Source organism: Acipenser ruthenus, chromosome 16 (assembly GCF_902713425.1).
Source record: "Acipenser ruthenus chromosome 16, fAciRut3.2 maternal haplotype, whole genome shotgun sequence".
Taxonomy (NCBI): domain Eukaryota; kingdom Metazoa; phylum Chordata; class Actinopteri; order Acipenseriformes; family Acipenseridae; genus Acipenser; species Acipenser ruthenus.
In genome coordinates, this window is record NC_081204.1 from 27,442,067 (window position 1) to 27,461,223 (window position 19,157).

Consider the following 19,157-nt stretch of genomic DNA (forward strand, 5'->3'; position numbering starts at 1 on the left):
AGCGATTTGCAAATTTTCAAAATGCATGTGCTTCTATGCCTAGGGGGCTAAGGTAAGATTTTCAGGCGAAGGCCATGTTATTTTTTCAGAATAATTTAAATGATGAAATGTCTCTGGCTGTCACTGTCTGCTTGTGGCCTTTTAACGGATGCACTGTGGCATCTGGGCTTGCCTGGAGGGACACCTGTTATCTTTTGAAAGAAGTCACCAGCTTTCAGAGAAAAAACAAATTACTGCACTATTCTTTCCTGCAGGTAATGAGGATGTAGGTTGGATCCCTATAGGGGGAGCCTAGTTGTCGGGCTAAATAGTGGACCCTAGAAGATTCATTTGATTATGCTGTATACACCTATGCTCTACATGCTTGGGTTGCACCTGTCTGGGCTCTACCTGTCATCAACGCAAACAGATAGACAGAGGGCTTCAATCAGCAATGCTGCTGTCAGCCCTCTGCCTTTGACAAGCAATCAATTCCACTGCAGGCACAGAGAAGAGATAACCAGAACAATTGAATCAGTTTGCTTTTGAAGACCCTGCAGGCTGCTGATGAAGCTGCATTCCTGTCTTGCATTTTTGATTCTCAAAGTGGAGGTTTTGAAAGGCAGTGACTAAATTCTGATGGTCCAGGACAGATAATGGGCTGCCAACGTAGAGACTCGGCGAGCCTGAAATGCTATTACACAAATGAGGGAGAAAATCAAAGAGCTCTTTGGAGAGCTGAGAGAGTGATAAGCAGCCTGTAATCTGCAATTACAAACAGGAGATAAAACAAGTGCCCAGGCAGGGGAGATGAGTCCATCATCAGAAGAAGCCCACAACTGCACAGTCAGTCAGATAGATAATGTGGCTCTGGTCTTTTATCCCCATAAGCTCATCAAATAACTTGCAGAACTGTTTCATGAAACAACCATTTAGCAGGTGGTGATGAACAGTGGATCAGTGGTCCAATGGTTGCAAATGTAATTTTTAATTTGAGATTTGGGGGGGTTGAAAGGATGAGTGGTGGCACTTTCATAACATCTAAAGTCATTAAATTTGTATCACCAGTAGCAAATGTCGCTTAATTTCAGGTTTTCTAATTGAAAGTCAGTCAGTTACAAGTGCAATATAGTTGGCTTGTTTTTTTTTGTAGTGCTAACATTCTTTCAGTTTCATTTTAATTAGAAATGTTTTGAAGAGCCCTAATCCATAGGGATTCATGGCTTCAACACTTTTAAAAAATGGTATTCCTTATTTACAAAGCCAGATCCTTAAATGTGTGAGAATCCTTTTTTTTGTTTGTTTTTAAAAAGCAATTTAGTAGATGTTTTAATTAAATGTTCATATGAGATACAGGGTAATAGTGCCACTATTATCTGATATGTAAACCAGTTCAATTTTTTACCCAATTTACTAATGAGGGAATTGTTTCATCTGATTTGGAAGTAATACAGTTGTATCTAATACAAACCTCACCTCTAGCCTTATCTTAACCAGGATTCAGTTAATCGACATATAATGGAGCTTAATATCAAAGTTGACGGTAACCATGATTTGACCGTAAACAACATGGGCTGTAATTTTCTAGTTCTTGAAGTGCTGAGAAACAAATGTGTTTCAAAATAAGGATTAATGCATTCAGCAGTGTTCGTTCCTCTGTTGTAACTTGCCGTCTCCCCAGTCTCCCTAGTTTCTCTGGAGGTCTCCTCCTTGAAGCAGCCTCTTTTTTTATTTTTTATTCTAGGATGTGATGATGTCCCTGCAGGACCGGCTGTCTCTGCGGTACATCGAGCACTTCTCCCTGGTTCTAGAGTCTGGGGGCTTGAATCAGAGCAGCAGGCTGCACCTGCTCCAGGACACCCAGCCACTGTCTCATGTGAGTGCTGGGAAACAAGTCCCTATCAATGGCGCGGAATCCATTCAGGGCTGGTTTTGCTGTATTGACTAAAGCAGAAATCCCCCCAAAAATTCCCCATGTTAGTGAATCCATTAATACACTCCAGTGTGTTTACCTACAACTAACAGAAAGTCTTGAAAACAAGCTCTTTGCCTCCTAGTGACACAATATTTGTCAAATGAATCAATCATGACAAAAATGTAACCACAAATTACAATTTGCCATTGTTCTTTAAAGAAATGGTAGAGATTTTTGTATTATCAGTATTATTTTTAAAGAGGATTTCTGTGGTTTTCAGAAAAGGAAAATTAGACTAGAATAGTCTGTAATGGCCTGTGGTCCTGCTGACATACACATTGGCCTCTCTAGTCTGCCCTTTGGCTTGTCACATGGACAGCCCTTTTGCAGATACTATATTCAGCTTTAGTTACCTTGCTACAAACTGAGACAATCAGTTGTTGGTTTTGAACATTTACCACTGTGTCCTTCAGGTGTTGTCTCTTTACCCTCAGGTAGTGCAGCGGACCTACTTCCAGGCAATGAAGTGTCTGTTTCGTATCTGCTTCTTCCCCAAGGACCCTGCAGACCTGCTGAGGAGGGACCCAGCCGCCTTTGAGTACCTCTACATACAGGTACTGTGGCTGATCTTTGAGTACCTCTACATACAGGTACTGTGGCTGATCTTTGAGTACCTCTACATACAGGTACTGTGGCTGATTTTTGAGTACCTCTACATACAGGTACTGTGACTGATCTTTGTATTGAACAGACGAGTCAGATGCTTTTGTTTGGTAATTCTGTCATTAATTTGAAAACAGAGGAAGAAGCTTTTGTGAACTGTAACTGTTGTGTTTGAATTGTGTGACAGCCTTGACAAGCTACTATAGTAAGTGCATATTTAGTACGCAACAGCTATATAGGTTTGCTTCTTGGACATATCCAATGGTCTAATAGGTAAAGGATATTCATAGTTGTAGTTGTTTGCATTATCAAATGACTTTTTTTCAGTCCCAAGTTGTGGGTAACCACTGATAACATCATTAGCGGCCACTCATTTGCATTGAACCCTCCACCTGTGTACATGTGGACACTAGGCTGGGTCCTTTTTATTCTCCTGGAAAGCCGAAGAACATCCTTTGTGTGCCTGAGCATTGTTTTTTGATTGTGCTGAATGTCACTTTACAAGATGATAATGTGGCCATCCCGCGTGCTGGTGTTGTTGATGACTGTTTCCTTGGCCAGCACCATCCCACATCTCAATCCATTTGAGCATCTGAGGGATGACCTTGAACATTGTATTTAAAGCCACAATCGTTTGCCTGGAGTTTAATGGGTTAAAAAAAATGTTAATTTCAGCTGTGTTCAGATCATTACGTTAATTGTATTCAAGCTTAATCTAAAGATTTGACTGCAGTTACATTTTAAATTACATTTTCACTTACCACAGAGCCGCAATGATGTGATAAAGGAGCGATTCGGATCTGACTGGAAGACAGACGTCAGCCTCAAGCTCACAGCTCTACACATCTACATCACAGTCTCTGCAGCCCGACCCAACCAGAAAATCTCTCTCAAGAATGTGGAGTAAGTGGATGCAGGATATTTAAGGCAATTAAGGAAATAAAATGACTTAAAGTCTGGGACCTTGTTACACACAACAACTCCTGAAGTAAAAATTAAAACAAATTCTAGTTGCACAATATAGCAATTTTTTGACGGTTTTAAATATTTGAAATATTTTTTAAAAATACCATTTTTTTCTTTTTTTCGAACAAGCGTAATTGAATATTAAATCAAAGCACAGTATTGTTAGTTTTTCTAAATTGTATAGAGCTATTTTTGAAAGTGCAGGTCAATGTCAAAAGCCCTTATGACGTTGCTTTTATCACAGGATATGCTGATGCTGTACTGAGTTGTCAATTCTCCTGTCGTATAATAGGAGTACACTTTAATCCAGTATTTTCTCCACAATTTGATAATTTGTTTGCTTTTATTTTTTTACCCCCAGGAAAGAATGGGGACTGGATCCCTTCTTGCCCCTGTCGTTGCTCCCGACAATCAAGGAGAAGAATGTCTGCAAGACGCTTTCCCAGCTGCTGAAAACCTATCAGCACTCGCCTCCTTCAGGGAGCAAGGTAACATTCCCAGCCACAGCACCACCTACAGGCAGGAAGTGGTCAGGTGTCACGTTTCATAGCACATGCTAACATAATACATAGACGCAATCCAGACACAGGAACATCTATAATTTAAGTAAAACAAAATGGACATCCTGAACATAATTGTTATTCATGTTACAGTAAAGTGTTGTGAGTTTTGACAAGTGGAACCAACACTGAAGGACTGTTCTGACAAATCAAAATCACTTTTTGTATTTGTAAAGTATTTTTTCCTGTTTTATTTATTTATTTATTTATTTTTATCTTTTATCTGGATTCATTTTACAATCAAAATGAATTATTTTGCAAGAAGCAATTTTCAACAGTAAAATACATTATACTGTATAACATTTATTGAAGCCTTTTTAATATTTAGTTTGCCTGCCATGTTTTGTGAATGACAAAACCAATCATTTTTTGATTTGTAATCCTGGTTGCAAACACCAATGAAAGCATTTCTGAATTAATTATCTTTGGATCTCAAAAATCTTGACTTGCTGAATGACGTCATTCAAACAGTCACACTGCTGTCAAATTACTATTATTATGTTACTGATTTTTGAATCTGTAACCTAGAAAATTGCATCTCACAGGTGTGGTATCTTATCATTAAATGTCAAAAAGGATAGTCACTCATTTTGTTTTCCTTTTTTGTTCTACAATAGTTTCAAATGTAATAGTTTATTTTCTGTGGTTGTTTGTAGCTATGAAGATGTATAGTTCTAACCAATGTATGGTACTTTTGTCTAACAACAGCATGACAGATAATCTTCAGCTCTTACCTGCTTTCTCAAATCTTTTTATATTAAGCATTTTATGGTAATAACGTATACTAGCTTCTTACTCCTTACCACTTTAGTTATTGATGCATTGGCTCCATCTGTTGGAGAAACACAGTATAACAACAAAGTTGTTCTCTTGGAGGTGCCACCTCTCTACAGAATACATGACTCAGTCTAACCAAACACAATGAGACATTCATCAAATGATGGATGATATATCAGTTGCATGCTTATGGGAGCAGGTTACCTATTCTCAGTGATACAACGCTGGGAGAAACTACCATGGCTTTACATAAAGATCAGTTGTTTCCGAATGTCAGAAAGCCATTATTCTTAAACAGTTTCTAAACAGACTGCGTGACATTCATTTTAACATCCGCAGATCAGTTTTGTAATGTTGTAAAATGATTTGTTTCACTGCAGAGTAAGAGATGAACTATGACATCTATGTTAAAGTACCAGTATATTATTTCAGTAACCAGGTGCTAGGAATTTCTCTTTGGCAACAGGTCCTTTGGTGAATCTTCTCTGAATAGCTCACACTCTCAGTGTTACTACAGCAGTAAGTCTCACCAGAGTACATACGAAAACATTGTTCAAATCCCTAGCTTCTAGCCAGTTTAATAATGTAATCCTGCATTTGCTACCCTCTGAGGGAGCTTGCAGAGTGCCCCCTGCCAGTCCATTTGTTGTTATATAAAAGGGCATGTTTGTATCCTTGCAGGTACCTGCTATCCAGGCGAAGCTGCAATACATACGAGTTCTCAACGAGCTGCCTCCTTTTGGGGGCCTCCTGTTCCACACCGTGGGGATGGTACTGTATACCTCAGATCTTCGTTATCTTTGCCCCTCCCAACATCCCCTGTATTTCTGATTGACTCCACCAGGCAAATACACAATGTGTAACGTCCCACTGCCTGGCTAGAGCAGCTGCTGGATAAGCTCAGTATTGCAGTATTTGGCATCCCTATACACACTCCCATTTCATTGGTTTAAAGGTACTGTGTTCTGGTGGAAGTAGCTGTGAACTGAGAACAAGCTTGACAGTGCTACATAATTTGAACAGTAGCAAAATGACTGAATTCCAACATACTGAGCATTGCATTCTGGCGTTAAACCCAGACAGGTTAATTCAGAGGGCTCGTTCATTCTCCAGTGTTTGAACATACAAGGGGGTATAATCAGATTTCACACAATCCGTTTGCGTCAGGATTTTTATAAGAGGTCTAGTGAAGTGAAATTATGAAAACGTATTTGTTGCTAGTGTTTAAAGTTGTCACCAGAATCTCTTCCTATTTACAGCTGCCTTGTATCCTTCAATTTCACCTCCAGTTACAATGTAAAAGAACAGCAGACAACTTTATCGCACAGGCTAAAAACAGAATGGTAATGGGCTCAGCAGGAGTGTTCTGATTCAAAGCGATGAACCCAGTTCTCTATAATTACTTGAAAAGTATGAAATGTCTAAGTACTGTACTTTTGTACTATTATAAAAAAGAAATGTGTATAGTGAGAGAAAGATGAAGAGAAGGTGGGGGGGCAAAAAATGTGCATCACAATGCAATACAATACAATTAACATTTCTATAGCGATCCCAAAGCATTTCACACAGAAAATGAACAATTACACCATTCAATTGAAATTTAAAAAGAGACACTAAATGCAGGTTTGATCATACAATGTGAAAACTAAGATATACAATCTTAGGCAAGTAGCTAATAACAAATCAGCTGAAGTATAGCAAAAATAAAAAGACCTAAAATAGAGCCCTGTGGAACAGAGCTATTAAGAGATATACATTTGTGTAATTGATTGGCAAAAACTCTCTCTAGAACTTTAGCTAAACATGGCAGATTGGAGATTGGCCTATAATTATTAAGGAGTTTTGGGTCCAGGTAAGTTTTCTCGAGCAGGCTTTACAACAAAATGTACACTGTCAATAGTGTAGGTCCACCATGGGCAACTGGGTCAGTACCGATTCAATATGAAAAGTCTGTGAGATATACTGTATAACCTGTTCTGCGGGGATAGGGGGACATTACTCAATAGCTCACTGCCTTGCTTCAAGGAAGTTAGAGGTTGAAATTTGAAGCAAAGTCTGTTCTTCAGAATCTACAGTACATTCATTTTCAGACAGAACAGGGTTACATTCCCATTCACAGCACCACAATGAATAATGAAACCATAGACCAGTATGAATAATACTAAGTATTATGTTTCCTATTGTAAGTTTATTTTCTTCAGTAAGCGGGGTACGCTGATGGGTGCTCTTCTGTTACTCCATGTCCCCCAGGCTGAGAAGCAGTCAGCCACCACCCTGCTGGTTGGACCCCGCCACGGAATCAGCCACGTCATTGAGCTGAAGACCAACCTAACCACCGTCCTGTCTGAGTTCAGCCGTCTCAGCAAGATCCAGCTGTTCAGGGAGAACCAGGGGGTGGCTCGCGTTGAGGTCAACATTCTGGAGGCCAAGGTACTGTAAGCCAGGCAACAACTAGGAGTCCGAGTACTGCAAGATGTGGGGACTCAGTGGGAAGGGTCCCCCTTCTGAACCAATACCCTAGCATGATGTAAGGGGGGAATCCTTTGTAGTCCCATGACACTGATGTCCTATCGAAATACCAATGCACATCAATACTATACTAAATTTCACACTAAATGTCTAATGCTCCAGTCTCCAGTTCCCCTTCACTGTTCTCCATGTCAACACTGTAAATAATATCCTGTCTCCAACTGGCCTTGGTTGAAAAGAACATTTGATGTGAAGCCAGGATTTATGCATAATAAAATATAGCTAATGTGCAACTCTGGCTGGATGGATATTATATAAATCCTTTACAATTTATATTCTGAGCCTTTACTCATAGTCATAGTATGGCTTAATGCTGGCCCAGTACTCCCATCCAATTCCCATAGTGTATACCACATCAAATATAACACTGTTGTCTATCTCTCAGCCCCTGGTCCTGCTGATGGAGTGGCCAGATGCCACAAACTTTGCCTGCCTGATAGCCGGCTACTACAAGCTCTTTGTGAATCCAAAGAAAGTGCTATTCTGTCGAACTTTCAGTCAGTCTCACATGATCAAGGCAGGTATGTTAGTAGCCATCTCCTTTGTTGCCAGTGCTATGCTTTCCTTAATGTCTTCCAAGTAGGATGTTAATGCCTCCAGTGCACACATCATCCATTGAGTCTACTTTAATGTTGACTCATTAAAATGTTGTGAATAGGGCCTACAGATTCGAACTAGAATACTATACAATTTTAGTTTTCCTGACGGGGGATTTGTTTAAGACATGCATTCCCAGAAGTATGTGTGTTAATTTAAACCATAGGCTCTGAGACCTTTGAACAATCTAGTATCACTGATGCCTAACAAGCTGATAACATTATCAATCCATCTGCTAATTATGACACCTGAGGTTCCATGATCTTCGTTTACCGAGCGATCCAAATCATACATCTTCTGTACATCTAGATGAATCTTCATGCGAAAGGTGTCATTCTTCTCTTGGGGTCATATTATATGGCCAGCTCTTTCAACTCCATCTAACTGGACTCTCATCTGCTTCTTCACATATAGAAGGTTAAGCTCTTGCTTGCATTGATTCATTTTAAAGAGTCGAGCTGGATATCTCATCTCCATGTAATTGGCTGTATCTAGATCTCTGATTGTTATGGCTGAGCTGAATCTTCCATCTCCATCACACTGGACTCCACTCTTAAAGTACAGATCATGATCTGCGTTTTTCAACATTAGCTTTCTGGACTCTTTTGCATCTTTGCTTATAAAATAAAAAGTAAAGGCTGCTTGCTTTCAGCACCGCTGTCATTTTCAACTTTAATCTGGACCTTTCATCTCCATCTAACTGGAATCTATCTACACCTGTGATTGTTAAAGGTACTGCTTTGCTAGAGTCATTTGAAACCATAAGCTGCATTTTTCAGATCCCCATCCAGCTGGACTCATATCTGTGCAGACTGCAGCTCTTGCTTGCATTGATCTTTCTTAAAAAACACAAACAAAACCTGGATCTCTCATCTCCATCTTAAAGGACTCTTCTCAGCATCCATGAGGTACAGGCCTCTCCTCCAGGTTTTCATTTAGAACCTCATGTGGAAGCTCCTTTCTTCCATCTGTCCAGCACTTAATTGCCCCACCCTTTCAATTGTTTTGATAATAATTTCTTTAGATTACAGAAGTATCCAACCAGTCCAGCGGCCAGCTCTCTCTACTCATGCTGGGAGACGGGAGGCGGCCCATAGATCATCTGAGCAAACTGATTCAGATCTCAGCAGCTTCTGCTATCTGCACATGAGAGAGCAGCAGCAGCAGCTGCTGCAGCAACAAGAAAGACAGATGGACATCAATGACAACCTGATCCCCCTGGAAGAGAGCCGTCCCCGCACCAAATCAGACCCGACCTACAAAAGCTCAGATCTAGAACCTGTGATGGATAGCCCGGTACAGGAGAGCTTAGGAATCAGAGCTAGGGCCTACACCCTAGACCCTAGCCAGCTGACAGGACACTTTTACTGTGACTCATGCAAGGCTAAGCTCAAAGCAGTAGCCACTGCCGCCAATGGCGGTGACAGCAGTGATGGCCTGTGTTCCCAGATCCTGCAGCGTTGCACCAACTCCTGTGGTTCCCGAGAGGGCACAGTAGACCTGATTTCCCTCCCGCTACCAGGAAGCGAGAAAGAGGAGGAGGAGGAGGCAGGTGCTGCTCAGCCTCCACCCCCAGCCATTGCTGCTCCCCCACCAGGTTTTCGTGACCACAGCTCAGATGAGGAGGACCCCAAAAGGCGGGCAGTAGTGGCAACAGCAGGGGGCGTGGAGCCATCTGAAGAGGTACCTGTGACGCTGATAGATAATGTGGCAACACGGACTGTCCGAGACCATGCTCAAGAGCTGGATGATGCCCTGGTGTCCACCCTACAGGCACTAGAGGCACTGGCAGCATCAGAGGACTACCCCCACCATCATCACCACCAGCCCCAGCAGACAGCAGGTGGAACCACATCTTTCAGAATCATTAGAATCTCTTAGGCTGATTTATAAAAAATGCTACTGCAACCTAGAGGGATGTACGGGTAGCACAGAGACAAGCTAACAACTGTAACTTTTTATGACTAGAATTTTCCTTTTCTAAGAACTATTTACTGTCTATTATTATTATTATTATTATTATTATTATTATTATTATTATTATTATTATTATTATTATTATTATAAAGTCCTTTCTATTTACAGATCACTATTCTTCCCTTCAATCTCAAATCTGCCCTGCATATGCGGAACACTTTTGTTAAGTAGTGTAGCGGTTTTGTAAGGGCTTGTGGAATACAGGCATCGGCAGGAGCATTTGTCATTTCATCTAATGTTTCTAGGAGCACAATAAATAGGCACACAGTTATATCATTTACTCTAGTAAATGCTCAAGAGTGGCTATTAAAACAAATAACTAAGCCAAATGTTATTGTTTTGTAAAGCACAGCAGGAATGCAGTGAGAGAAAATGTATTTAAAAATAAACAATTATTCTACATTTAAAAGCACAGCTGTTCTTCCCCTAGTTTCAAGCTTATAAACCCACAATATATCTTCTGACGGGCTGTAATGTCTTAAACTTAGTATATACGGTTTCTCTGACATATGACACAAATCTTATCAAGCTTATTGTGCTAATATATATATATATATATATATATATATATATATATATATATATATATATATATATATATATATGATTCTGTTTGTTCTGCCCTGCAGGTCTCATTGTGCTAGCAGCTATTACCCCAGAGTCTTCACTGGATTCCGGCCACGAGACAAACTCCTCAGAACTGACAGACGTCTCAGAGATGGTGACGGCCATGAAGCAGCACCAGAACTCAGCCTACCTACTTTCCCATCACATCAGCAAGGATCGGATCTTCAGCCGGCGGGACTTCCCACTCGCTATCCCGGGGTGCAACACTCAGGCCCTGGGGGGTGCAGCTTTCTCCATGGGTCAGCTGCGGGCAAGTTGCCCTGCCAAACCCCTAATTCTCAGCAAAGGGGCCCAATTAAGGGTAAGTCCTAACCAGGAGACTGCAGCCATGAGGGAGCAGGGAAGGACACAAGCCTCCTCACAGAGTCTCAAAGAACTAGGGAAATTGGTCACCCTGGAACCCCAACCGGAGCAAAGCCGGGCAGCCAGCCCAGGAATTCTCAAGGGCTCTTCTGCTTCTCCTCAAACTGCTTTGGATCCCAAATGTGATAGCCCTGGAGATAAGAAGCAGGTCAACCAAGAGTTTAAGTTGCCATGTTATGTTGACAGAAGGCTTAGCCCAAATCCTTCTTCAGAGGCAAGGGGGAAGGTTCCTGGTTCCCTAAGCCCAGAGGATGTCAACAAAGCCTTACCAAAACTTTTGCCAGTTGACAGTGCTGTTTCTGCCAAGAGCCAAGAAACCAATAGCTGTCAGGACCAAGAGACTACTGCCAATAAGACCCCCAAGCCTTCAAAATCAAAAGGGAACCAGCAGAGTGCTGCGATGCTGTGTACCAGCCCCATGCTCGGAGAGGGTGGGCCTCCGTCGTGTCTGAAGGACCCACAGGTGCAGAAAGTAGCAGTTTTCCATTCATCCTCCCATACAGATGATGAGCGGCTCAGTGCCAAAGCAAAAGGCTTTCAGCTGCCCCCTGGCAAAGAGAGCACAGGGAGGGGAGTAGAAACAGGCCACAAATCCAGCACAGGTATCCAGGTCCTGTCCAAGTATCCCCCTCTGGTTTCAGAGCAGACGGAGCGAAAGGAAAGGGCGGAAGCAAAAGGAGAGCCTTCTGAGAGCAAAAATGCCAGTGATACTCAGAAATATCCCAAAAACTTGGCTCCCAGGCTGGAGAGCACACAGGCAGCAGGCTCAGTGGAAGCCTCAGTGGAAGACAAAAAGCAGAGTGCCAGTAAACCCAAACAGCAGCGAAATGCACCCTTCCTCAGTTTCCGGAACCTGCTGTCGGCCACCTTTCCAGCACGGATGAGGCGCGAGACGGATGAGCGCCAAGCCCAGCTTCAGAAGGTACGGCAGTATGAACTGGAGTTCCTGAAGGAGCTGCACAAGCCCAGGGGTGCTCAGCTGGATTTCCTCCCACAGGGGCCCTCTCCAATACCAGCAGGTACACCCTGCTCCTGCCAGCTCAGGACCAGCCCTCTTCAGAAAGTCCCGGGGATTTCCAGAGAACAGAGGAGGAGCTGTGACTGCAAAAGGATATGCCGTGGGATCCGCCTGCCTGACACCCCTGTGGGATCAGCCCTGGAGAGGAGAGGGAGAGAAAGAACTGCCTATAAACATCCTCCTCTACCAAAACAACCCCAGCAGCAGGAAGGGCCCCAAAGGCCACAGACAATAGAGATTAAGACCTCCAGAATACGTTCCACCAGCCTGGAGTCCCGGGAACCTCAGGAGAAGCCTGTCTCCTGCTTGCCTGCCTGTGCTTCTCGCTCCGAATGCATGGGGGCGCCAGATTACAAGAAACTTATGAGGCGCTACAGCATTGGTGAAGCAGACAGTAGTGAGCGTGCACCCCTGTACTCTGAAACTAAGCCTACCAAAGGTAAGAGCACGGAAAAGGAGTTTGAGCGACCAATAGCCCCTTCTGGAAAGACACAGGGTCCAAAAGAGTCTTCCTGTGCACATCTGGGGGATGGGAAAAGAAGACCTGTGTTTTCCATCCAAGGGGAGGCTGGGAGAGAGCTGGAGCTGCTCCAAAAGAGCAAAGTAGGGGAGGATGAAATGATGGGTCTATCAGGGGAGGATGAGGATGGAGATAAGTGCTGCTCTTTCTGTTTCTGCTACCGCAAGTGCAACACAGAGGATGAAAGTAGCGAGAAGGACGAGGTGTCCTATTCCATTCCGCTGAAGGTGCTCCCAGGGATGCAGTTGGATGCTAACACCATCCCTGTAGTCAGCAAGACCCTGCAGGTGCTGGATGCAGATGGCTGCAGTACGGAGGAGGAGCCACAGAGCCAGGAAATCGATCTAAGGACTTCTGCCACCCTAGAGGGCAGTCTGTCCCGGGTGCAGGCTCTGCAGGGCAAAGCCTTCTTGCTGCCTGAGGGGTTCCTGACTGCCCAGTTGGATGCCAACGAGCTACTTTCCATCCTACGGCAATGCGCAGGGAGCCCGCAGGGCGATGGTGATCCCAGGCTGCAGGCACCTCGGCTAGCAGAATACAAGCAGGAGTTGGCAATGCGCTTCAAGGAGTTCCGGGCCTCCTGTCGTAGGGTGGCTGGCGTGGAGAAGAGCCCAACCCGCATGCTCTCGGCAGTGACAGCCAGCTTCCAGGTCCTCTGCAGCCTGACGGAAACCTTTATCAAGCTGGTATGTGTGGTGCGCTTGGAGGCTCAAAGGCAGGAGCTGCTCAGGAAGGTGGAGGAGGTAGCTCTCAACTATACTTTCCTCTTGAGGGCTGCTGAGGAGTTCATGGGCCGGACCGGGAGCCTCCCCACCCAGACCAGCAGCAGTAGCAGCAGTGCCCAGGCTCCTCCACAGCCCGCACATGGGGCCAACAAGGCTGGTTCCCTAACCCGCGCCATCAAAACACTCATCCCCAAGTGAAGCTAATGGACTGCCACTAGAGAAATCACTTGTTTTTGTGAAGGACAAAATAACTGCAATGCTACCCTACCCCTTACCAGTATAGCTTTTCACAGAGGCAATACTGGGTTCAGACTTTGGGCAGAAAGTGGGTAGGTTTGGGTGTGGGTGTGGGGGGGTGGAACAGGGCACTTTTTACTTGTGTTGGTGACTCTTGGACATTTCACTAGGGAGAGAAGAAAACTTTCTTTGTTATTTATACTTCTGTTCCATCTCCTGACATTCATTGCAGTGGTCAAGTAACATTTCCAAAAGCAGCACTTTATTGCTGCATTTGGATTATTACAACTAATCTGTAGGGCAATGCACAGGTAACCCACAGCAACTGTGGGGCTGGGATTGTTGTTAAGGTCATGGTGGCACCAATGAAATTTAGAACAGCAGCTAAGCCAGGGTTAAACACGTATTTACAAAGGCAGTCAGGCAAAGGAGCTGGACAGAAATGGGCTGCTCCCACACCAAAATAGTTTAAATCTTACATTACACTCACTTAATTTGCAATAGCCGTATTGCTTTATTCAAACTGATTATTGAGACTCATATACTAAAAATAACCTAAAGGGTGCGCTGAGCAGAATATACCTGTGAGGGTCATTTCGGTAGATTAATATGTAGTTAGTTATCTAATTTATTGATTGGATGATTGAATGATGTGCTTGTTTTTTGTTTTGTTTTGTTTTTTTGTTTTGCCAAAACAGCTAGCTGTTTTGTGATATTGAAACTGCCATAAGTGAAAAAACAAGCACGAGATTAAAGGCATACTATGTTGCTTTTACATTTCAACTGATCCAAATTTCAACACAAGAATACTATATTATTCTGGTGTAAATAAACTAGTAGAGACAGGCAGGAAGATGCAACTGTCCAGGTCAGAGAATCTCATGAGCAATGAAAATTATAAAGGACATAAAGCTTATATGACAACCACCTTCAAGGTAATGCGATTCACTATGCTTTGTTCAAAATCTAGCTGAAAAATAATTACTTCAATGGTAAGATGTATTTCATTTTTCAAGTGAGGTTTTTTAATGAAAATTTATATCTGCCTTTGGAACTCCAATCATCTTCTATGAGTAACGGGCCCTGTTTCTATAGAACAGTGGAGAATTATGTAACAAACATTTAATGTTTGTTTAGTTTGACCTCTCAATCTATGGGTTACCTACAAGTCATGTAATTCAACAAATTCTATCATTTCTACAACCAGAAATTTACTAGAAAGGCATGGGGAAAATTGAAAATAGTTCCTTATATGAATATTACTTAGAATATTAAATATATAATTCTCTTAAAACCAAGAATATAAGCACTGTGACAAGAATTGCATTCAAGGGAATTACAAATGTATATATTAGCTGCATAGAGATTTATTTAAGAATGCATCTCCCCTCCTTGATGAATTAAACTGCCAAAATAACACCATGCTGTTTAAAACCCTAGTTATTAAAATTAAATTCAAAATAAGAAATATCTTTCATATAAAAATGTAAAAATGCCAAAGCAAGTGTAACGTTTACAATCAAGGGAGTTCTGAAGAACTGAGGCTCATTATTTATTTTTTTAACTCTTTGCGTTTGTAAAAGGAATAATAATAATAATAATAATAAATTCTCAAAAGTGATGGATGATGGCACCTGATAGCTTTAAATAGTTGTCCTAAAGCTGCGAGTGCCCCTCTGACACACACAGATACATGTGCAGACTGATCTGTAAGGTATGTAGTGTTACAGCATTTATTCAAATGTTGCATTCACTTAAATATTTTGGTGCCAGCATTTCAAGTGTCAGTAAATCAATAGAACATTTAATTAGCTCAGTACTAAATTTCTGGTTTGCCTATTATTGTTAATGTTAAGTTATTCCTACTTATGTTTATTCCAAAGGTATAGAAAAAGTGGCACCTGTTCAATAAAGTTCAAGTTTTATTTGGGTACGCCGTTGTTGCTAACACAAACAAAAATAGACTTCCGCAAAGTAGTAATCACAAAACAAAAATAATAAATTCTCACTGTAATAATCCTGGGTTCTGGTGAGGCCATGAGTTCCACCAGCCAAGTGAATAGTTCTCCTTCCTGGCTCTCTCCCGTCCAGGTCGGTGTTTCTTCTACCTGATATTCACTTGTATTCAATAATAAGACAAGTTTAGTTTGACAAATCGTGATGACATGACATGTAACACCAGTAAGGAACCGTCCCCTCTCACATTCCCATGCTCACCAACTCCGTATCCCACACGTTCCCCTTATATCCGCCTAACTCCACCTACGGAATCAGTGATACACCTGTTACTAGGTAATGGCTGTCTTCCGTAATTAGGGTATTGAAGCATCTGTGTTCATTACCTTCATCAAGATGGCCACCACAACCCGACCGTGGACTTATGATCTGTTCCATCTGTTCCACCACCCATCAGGAGGCTGAACTTCACCAGTATGATCCTTTACCCTGTCACACTGCTATTTTACCATTTCAGATTTGTCACATATGTATCTTGTTTTGCTGTAGAGATAGGAATTGTATTTCATATGTGGTTCTCATGAGCATCTTTTGGGCACTTCCACACATGTTATCACAAGGGGAAGTCTCCTTTTCCAAGGAGGATGGTGTGTGTTAGAGCTGTGCTGATTATTCAGATTTGCATCTTTGCCCTTAGGATGCTTTGACCTTACTGGTATAAATTAATACAGAATGAAACGTGATCCTATTTGCAATGTGCTTGTTTTCTATTAACAGTGTCACGCTAAAGTTACTGTAGCTGTATGAGCTGCTTGTGTCCCAGAGGTTAACAATCACTTCTCGGTTCTCAGTTTCAGATGGAAAATGATCATATTAATGATCAAAACAGTGGTGGATCTTATTTACCTTTAACTCAGTATTTATGCTGCTGGTGTTTTCTACCAGGGCTGATTTGTTGGTCACCTCAATATAGCATAAAATAAAAATACAGTGAAATGAGCTCCATGATAAATCAGATTTAGATATTTTAGTGGTAGCAGTTTTTAGATCCACCACTGTTTAGATCAGAAGAATATGCAATGAAGGCAAATCTTGACGTGCAACTAACAAGCAGCTTTTCATTTTTGTAATCACAGCCAGAATCAAAACAGCTTAAAGGAATTAACAAATCATGATAATTCTACTCATGTAGCATCTAATCTGGCACATGTGTTTCTACTGGGGAATAATGTTATATCACTATTTAGATTACAACAATGGGGGTGTATATGGGTATGTGGGGGTCTTTCTGGTTGAAAGTGTTATGCTTTTTAATTCTAATTTGTGTATTATAATATAAATCTGTATATAATGTAAAATATGGGTAATTTGTGATGATGAATCCACTCTTTTAAATATTCAACACTGACAGTACAGAAAGGCTTTGAACTGTTTTGTAAATCCACACCACGATCTTAGTGTATTCTTTCTAGTTGTAATGTACCATAGTTACAGAGATGAATAGTCTAAAAATTATATTTAAAAAAAAAAAAAGTGTGGGCCATGTTTATTTTTATAAAATATATACATTTTAAACCTACTGTATTTTACACAATATTTGTACACCCTCCCTTAGTCATATGGAATACCTGCTGATTTTATTTTGAACCTCCTAGTTTTATTTTTCTATTTAGACATTTTGGTTTTGTTATTGTCAGCATATATATGTGTGTGTGTGCATGCATGCGTGTGTGTGTGTGTGTGTTGGAAGCTTGCGTCAATACAGAAACATGGAAAGCAGAAATATATCCAGTTTCCAACCTGGCTTGTACTTTAATTTGATAGCTGACAAAATAGGACTTAATGACATTGAAAGGCTGTCTGTCCTGTTACCTTCTCAGCACTGCAGGATGTCTTGGGTGTCAAGTTCATGAGTGTCAAGACCTTCTATAGTCTGAACTGGGGATCCAACCCAAACATGCAATTGTCATGGTGTTCATACTATCACCACAAGGCAGAGAATGTGCAATCATCATGGTGTAAGAAACAGAAGGCAACGTGATTAGTCTTTGCAGGTTCAGACCAACTGCTGTGCCAAATGAGCCACACTCCATATGTGGAGCTGACATATGTGACTTACTCCACATTACTCCACACTGTCCAATACTGGAGACTATATTCAGATTGGAGAAAAGGAAAATTCTATTTTGTATCCAAACATGATCCAGCTATTTTAGTTACACCACTATAAAATGACATACACATAGGACGTTTTTAACTTTCCTCAAAGCAGTAAACTCCATTTTAAATAAACGATCTTACCTCTTATTATCACTAACAGCAGCATTGCAATCAATCTTCCTGTTCTTGTGCTGAGGATATCTTGGTTCTCTGCTGTATGTAAATACTGTATTTGACCTTTTTCTGCTTGATGAAATACAGAATACACAGATACACAAATCTGCCCTCAAGTTATCTGTACTTGTATTCTTTTATATGTTTTACAAACAATTCACAAACCAGGTTCGCTTTGTTTTGTGTACGAGGTAGCTGAACTGAAGACCAGCTCCATTTAAGTGGAATATTTAGTTTTAGAATTGAAATACCCATGATGCACTATCATTCACCACTGGCATAGTGAAGCCTGAAGGCTGCCAGACCACATATGGAATTCTAAGCAATCCGCATTACTCATGGAATATTGAGGAAAACATTTGTATTAATTAGCAAAATACAGGTGCTGCATAAAATCACAAAAAAAAAGTGTTATTTTGTTTAACTTATCCATTGTTGTAATAGCAATAGAACCCTCTTAAGAGGTCTTTACTGTCTGATAAGGCCATGCCTTTGGCTCGGGTATTTAATGGCATGAGACAGGCAGTCCTCTTCACTGGTTTAATGCTTAAGTAGAATTGTTCAACTTTCCCTCATCACCGAGTACTTTACAAAAACACATAAACATATGATTGCAATTATTCCCGAGTGCTTCTCCTTGCAATTACTCATACTGTGTGTTTTTTTTTTTGTTGGCTTCTATTTTATAAGTCTGTGTTAAGGGTAATTCACATTCAGGTGCTGCTCTTCAGTATTACTTGTCTGCCACACTCAGCAATACTTGCCAGAAATAATTGCCTGTACTTTTATTAGCAAACTTGCTGGCAATAATACCTGCACATGTTATGTCAATTCATAAAGTGATTGTGCGCCATGCACCATCTAATACAGGGATGGAAATAAGACTCCTATTGACTGGCAGTTTGACACATTCCATGTTTTACTACAAGCTTGACTAGCCACACTGTATTGGTAAAACCATAGTGTGCTTACTGTTAAAACTAACACCTCATCAGTCGATTTGTTTTCCGGTCGGCGAGGATGCTATTTAGAATTCTCCCCTAAATTCCGATTTCTTTGGTACAACCTAATTCATTACCGGAAAAATGACTTGAATTTGTCTGTCTGTGTCCCCGATAATGTGCACAGTATGGCTCCAAATTAGTATTTTAATTGCTGACGTCAATAATGTGAGATATATATATAGTTCACACCCCACCACCGCCCTAACAATCTACCTTTTGGTTAATACTGTATGTGATTACACGTCAGTTCAACCCCCTGACCAATGATAAAGCGATTTAACCACTGTAGACATTGATTGACAGTTAAATATGACCAATTGGGCTAAATACACTTTGCTCTTTAGACAAATCAGAACGCAGGAATGAGGAGGCAAGGCGAAAGTACGTCATAGTTGATACAAAAGGGCTTG

The 19,157-nt window shown here is 41.4% G+C and overlaps 1 protein-coding gene across 2 annotated transcripts in view; it reads left to right on the forward strand.

The window, feature by feature from the left end:
- LOC117412683 (FERM and PDZ domain-containing protein 3-like) overlaps positions 1-18,058 on the forward strand; it is an 86,275-nt gene extending 68,217 nt beyond the window's left edge. The window contains exons 8-16 of one of the 2 annotated variants that reach the window (XM_058989237.1): positions 1,724-1,855; positions 2,389-2,508; positions 3,324-3,460; positions 3,885-4,011; positions 5,542-5,631; positions 7,111-7,290; positions 7,775-7,910; positions 9,011-9,829; positions 10,593-18,058. In XM_058989237.1, coding sequence (XP_058845220.1) covers positions 1,724-1,855; positions 2,389-2,508; positions 3,324-3,460; positions 3,885-4,011; positions 5,542-5,631; positions 7,111-7,290; positions 7,775-7,910; positions 9,011-9,829; positions 10,593-13,414 — 4,563 coding nt within the window. In that variant the 3' untranslated portion in view covers positions 13,415-18,058. The remainder of the gene's footprint in view (positions 1-1,723; positions 1,856-2,388; positions 2,509-3,323; positions 3,461-3,884; positions 4,012-5,541; positions 5,632-7,110; positions 7,291-7,774; positions 7,911-9,010; positions 9,830-10,592) is intronic. The other variant, XM_058989239.1, reaches the window with a different exon arrangement.
- The last annotated feature ends 1,099 nt before the right edge of the window (positions 18,059-19,157 follow it).